We start from the raw sequence: 5,439 nt of genomic DNA, 5'->3' as shown, positions 1-5,439 counted from the left end.
GTTAACTTGTGGGTGTTTTCACTGGCCATGGGCTCTTGTATTGTCATGCAGACAGGGCAGTATATATATATATATATATATATATACACACACACACATACAGACAGACAGACAGACAGATAGACAGATAGAGTAACAATGTAAAAGTCTTTACTTTCACTTTTGATCAATTTAATGCACCCTTGCTCAATAAAAGTATTTATTTCTTTTAAAAAAAAGCGTAATGATCCCAAACTTTTGAATGGTACGGCATGATATAATCTCTTTAATATAAGACATAAGTCAAGAAACCCCAGTACTGAAGCACTCCAGGATCACACTCTAATGTCAGTGTAGACCACAAGTCAGTGCTTCATGGTGTAGTATCACCTTGAATAGGTGGATGTAAAGTTATAGAGTGCTTCATGGTGTAGTATCACCTTGAATAGGTGGATGTAAAGTTATAGCAAGATATTATGTATTCAAAAGAGGATGCCACATATATGAGCTGGAAAAGTACTTGACCTACTAAATACCATCAATAACTATTATGCAAGATACTTTAAGCAAAATGGATGGAAGGACCTTGTCCAAAATTCTCTAATACAGCAGCCGTGATTCTGTCTTCTTCTCTTTTCTGTTACAGTCCTATACTGAGATTTTGGACAAGGCCTTAATGATATAAAATGAGTGGCTTAGTATAATGTCACAGGGGTGCTGTGGGGATGGGATAGCAGACATGAGAGGGATGAGGCCGAGAGTGAAGGTGTTTGTGTGAAGGCAAAGGTTAGAATGGACTCATGACATTTCTTTCTTACCTAGAAATGTATGAGGTGAGAATGACTTATGCCTGTCACTAGGGCAGAACAGGAGGTAGAGAACAACCACAATCATCATTAATCATCAAACATACAAATAATCCACAAACATTCATCCAAAGAAAAACAAAGAGACTGAGGAACACTGAACAGAGACAATGAAGTAATTTCTAGATTTTAGATTTTTTCTAAAGTAATGATCTAAATCCACACTGACCTTGGAATCTCCCTCCTCTTCATCATCTTGGTCCTCCTCATCTGGGTCCTATTTCACACAAAACAGAGAATTAGTCTACATAACTGAACATAATACCATATAAAGCATCACTGATTTCAACTGTGAACTTTCATCAAACACTGATTCCTCAATTTATGTTCAAAATGTATACAGTGAACTCACCTCCTCTTCACCCTCATCCAGTTCCTCCTCTTCACCCTCATCCAGTTCCTCCCCTTCACCCTCAACCAGTTCCTCCCCTTCACCCTCAACCAGTTCCTCCCCTTCACCCTCATCCAGTTCCTCCTCTTCAAACTGCATCAACAGACGCAAACGAATTAATGTACATAACAGATAATTGCAGCAACTCTGTTAAACCATAGATATCATAAGGCAAGAAACATTTGAAAATACGTACACTTTCATCATCCTCCAGGGCTTCTCCAGTGAAATACAAAACTGCTCTCGGAACGATTCTTTCCCTGAAGAAATGACCGATTTCAAAGTCTGTGGCTAAAGTGTACTCCGAATCCTCATCCTGTTGAACACAAAAAAAGTGAGCACAACTTTTCTGATCATTTGAAGATAAAAAATGAAGTCTGATTATTTCTACTTCTCTGAAAAGATTCTCTAAACTTACTAACCACTCATGTCTTTCAGAAGAAATAATGCTGGATAACATCTTATTTTTCTGACTATGAAACACCCAAAACCTTGACTGATATCAGGCCAACTAATTGCCTAGCTAGAACTGAGTTAAAGCAAGAAAGAATAAAAAAAATAAAAATACTCACCAACTCTTTATCTGGTGAAACTAAAAGAAAAAAAATATTGGTGACTTCATGCAAAAGAGTAGACCTACAGTATGAAAACACTTAAATGAGAGAATTAATATTATGATTTCCCCATGTGCAATTCAACCTACTGTTCTCATTCTCCTGTTATCAGCATTCAGAAAAGTTCACATGCACATCTGTCATGTTACGTACCTTTAATAGGGTTGAAAAAGTTGAAAAAGGAGTCATTGGGCACTTGTTTGGTGATGACCCTCGCTGTCCCTCTGCCTTTGTGCTTCTGTTTCTTCTTGATCGTTTTTACCGTCACATCTTTGCCTTTGAGCCAATCAATTTCACACCTGCCAACAGAAGAGATGAATAATGAAAAAGTGTGAAAAGCTGCCGACAATATGAGCAGGTATTGTTTGAGAAGTGCTCACCCCTCACAGTCGATGATTTCTGGCCCCTCGAATGAAAACGGATCCTCTGCATCTGGCTCCGACTTCATCTTGTATACTTTTGTGAGAACTGTGTTGGTAAAGTATTTATTGGGATCAAAATGGAACTCTAATGTGAAGCTCTGTGTTAAAAAAAGGAAGAATGAAATACATTTATAAGTACAGCAAGTTACGACAAGACCTTCGGTTTAAAAAAATCAGTTCACTTTAAAATCAACATAAAACCTTCAAATATTGTCATCACCATGGGCTGATCAGGACCAGAAAATATCACTTTAATATCTTGAAGATGTTTAAGTATTGGTTCATCATGCTCCTGTTGAGAAAGAGAGCATTATGGACAGCACAGGTTTTCTTTTCATTTCAAATGTGCTGGAGAACATTGCCCTGTCTTTTCATGAAACTGTATTCATAATATTTTAATAAATATATAACTGTATTCACATTCAAATAATATAAAGTTGCATATTGTCTGTACTGTACAAGGTTAGAGGGCAAAAGAAAACATTAAATAATCATTAGTCAGAAAAGAATAGCGAAGTCTACAGAGGACAAGGTCTCTGTTGAATATCTAATGTTCTGCTGGTTCACCTGCAGCATATCGCTCAACATGTCCACACTCCGGAATATGGTGAGCCAAAACTCTGGAATTCCTTTGGGCTTCTCCTCATTAGCATCTTCTGTCTTTTCCTCTATAGCAGCTTTCTTCTTCAGATCTTCCTGAAAAAGAAAGGTTTTCCTTAGACTGCTGCTCTTCTGTCTGATTTCAATACGAGTGGACAGATGATACTCACTGCTAATGCTGCTTCATCCTCATGGTCACTCTGCCACTCACACTCCTCATCAGTGGGTTCCACTTCTCCAGAGACAATGTTTCTTCTCTGGAAACACACAAAAAGCACACTTGTGAAAGCATATCATATTACCCATCCAGACAAATGAGAGGAGTGTTCACATTGAGCTCAGGAGATTTTCTGTGCTTTGGAGCTATACCGAAACCTACAGAACACTGAGGAACAGATACTGTATACAGTACAAATGGTGTTTAACTAAATGTCAAGAATTTCAAGCGCTATATTTTTTTTTCCAAGGACTACAATCAGATCTCATTCATTAAACAAATTCTTGATCTTTTAAATTCTAAAAGGTAAATATATAAATAAAAATATAGAATAAGATGGAACAGATAAAGTACAGCACATACAAAGTATGCAATGGCTGTGGCATCTAAGTATGAGAATAAATACTAACAAAGACTTTCAATGCATATAAAAGCACATAAACACCTTATACAATTCTTATTAAAAGACGCTATATCTACAAGAAAAAAACATTTAATTTAATCCCAATTTAACAGTAGTAGTCTTGCAAGCATTCAACAGGGTTTTTGTCTTAGTTTTAATTATTTAATTAGTATCTCTCTTTCTTTTGTGTAGCAGCCCTGTCAAAGAAGTGTAGGCTCATAAACTTTTTTCTCTTTCAGGGACTTTCTAAAACTATTAAATCGAAGTATGCATTCTCCTGGTTTGGATGAAGTCTCTTTAAGAGTGCATCACTTCTTAATTCCCTGAATTTTCTCTTCACTTGTTTTCCCCGCCATTTACCTGAGAGCTCTGTTTATGGAAAATCCAAGGCTTACTTTAGACAGACACAAATTTGCAGCCTCATCTTTCATTTCATACTTGGGCAAGTACCGTCTGAGATCATAATAGTTCAAAAGTTTGGGGTAGGTAAGATTTTTTCATGTTTTTGTTTGGTGTTTTTTTATACTCACCAAGGCTACATTTATTTGAGCAAGAATACAGCAAAAACAGTAATACCGTGAAATTTATTACAATTGAACATGTTCTATTTCAATCTATTTTGTTGTTATTTATACATGGTATTTATTCCTGTGATGGCAAAGCTGAATTTTTTCATTTTTTGTGTCTTCAGTGTCACATGATCCTTATCCTAAAATGTGATTTGGTGCTTAAGAAATATTTCTTGTTATTATCAATGATGAAAAACAGTTGATATTTAATATTAACTTAACATTTTTTGTGGTAACTGTGATACACCTTTTCAGGATTCTTTAAAGTACAGAACATTCTAAAGAAGAGCATTTATTTAAAATAGAAATCTTTTTTTAGGAAACAAATGTCTCAACTGTCACTTTTGATAACTTAAATGTGTCCTTTCTGAATACAAATATACATTTCTTTAATAAAATTAAAACTGTAGCATATGTAAAAATATATAAAGCATATAATATTATATTATAATGCTAAGATAAATACATAGATAACACACACACAAAAACCCAACTCACTTTGTCAAATAATGGCTGATAAAGAGCGCTATACTTTCTCTCCAGCTCATGCACCTCCTTGTAAAACTTGGCTTCGATGTGCGTGTTATTAACCTGAAGATTCTTTAAGGCATTGACTCTTCTTTTCACAGACTTTGGTAAACTGGAAGAAGTTGGGAGAGGAAGAGAAGAAAGACATTGTGTGAGCAGATGGGTGTCCGGTACTGCACAGCTGGACCAGTGCATTTCCCTGCTCTCTGGGGTCAACAGATGGGTTTGAAGTAAGAGCATGAGATACAAGATCCCCGTTCATATCACATCGCAAAATGTGCTTAACCTCTGATAACTCGAGTCATACGCTTCATGCGTTATTATAGATTGTGCGCTGCAATCACTGAATTGGTTTGAGTTGGATTAAAAATAAAATGCTTTCTACCCAGCACACTTTCCACAAGCCTTATGTTTGGTCTTGCAGTGTTCACGCACAAATGGATTATTGCTGTTTTGTGCAAATATTGTTGTCTGTGTCATCGTTTTCATGACCACTACAACTACAGCCAAACTCAGAGACCGAAGTAGCCTTCACGGGTGAGTGACCTCTCTCTGGGCATCGTCAAGCTGACACACACAAAGACATACAGTACATAGATACACACACCATTAGGACTGACTTCTATGTTATAACCTAACATGCAGAGACAGATTTTAGGTTACAGGCAGATGGTCTGTCTGACTAGAGTTTTTCCCCCTTAGACGGACGGTTATATTACACCGGCAAGTTTGCCTCTCTACGTAACATGAGGAACAATAAAAATTAGGGCTGCACGATAAACCGCATGCGATATTTAACGCGCATCTTATCAGTAAAGCCGGTTCTGTAATCAGCGGTAAATCTCCATCA

General features: G+C 36.7%; 1 protein-coding gene across 5 annotated transcripts in view; it reads right to left on the bottom strand.

Moving 5' to 3' along the window:
* Nucleotides 1-5,439, bottom strand: part of LOC107670756 (nucleosome assembly protein 1-like 4) — a 16,674-nt gene that overhangs the window by 6,606 nt on the left and 4,629 nt on the right. For 2 of the 5 annotated variants that reach the window (XM_016463497.1, XM_016463498.1), the window contains 10 exons: nucleotides 4,560-4,701; nucleotides 3,043-3,129; nucleotides 2,840-2,968; nucleotides 2,493-2,564; nucleotides 2,231-2,370; nucleotides 2,004-2,149; nucleotides 1,809-1,828; nucleotides 1,433-1,552; nucleotides 1,198-1,329; nucleotides 1,015-1,062 (listed from right to left, as the gene is read on the bottom strand). In XM_016463497.1, coding sequence (XP_016318983.1) covers nucleotides 1,015-1,062; nucleotides 1,198-1,329; nucleotides 1,433-1,552; nucleotides 1,809-1,828; nucleotides 2,004-2,149; nucleotides 2,231-2,370; nucleotides 2,493-2,564; nucleotides 2,840-2,968; nucleotides 3,043-3,129; nucleotides 4,560-4,701 — 1,036 coding nt within the window. Of the gene's footprint in view, nucleotides 1-797; nucleotides 836-1,014; nucleotides 1,063-1,197; nucleotides 1,330-1,432; nucleotides 1,553-1,808; nucleotides 1,829-2,003; nucleotides 2,150-2,230; nucleotides 2,371-2,492; nucleotides 2,565-2,839; nucleotides 2,969-3,042; nucleotides 3,130-4,559; nucleotides 4,702-5,439 lie in introns of all 5 variants that reach the window. The other 3 variants (XM_016463500.1, XM_016463499.1, XM_016463501.1) reach the window with 3 other exon arrangements.

The sequence above is a fragment of the Sinocyclocheilus anshuiensis genome, unplaced genomic scaffold (genome assembly GCF_001515605.1).
Source record: "Sinocyclocheilus anshuiensis isolate Anshui unplaced genomic scaffold, SAMN03320099.WGS_v1.1 scaffold816, whole genome shotgun sequence".
NCBI classification, from domain to species: domain Eukaryota; kingdom Metazoa; phylum Chordata; class Actinopteri; order Cypriniformes; family Cyprinidae; genus Sinocyclocheilus; species Sinocyclocheilus anshuiensis.
The sequence above is the reverse complement of the archived record's forward strand: the minus strand, read 5'-3'. Positions and strand labels throughout refer to the sequence as shown.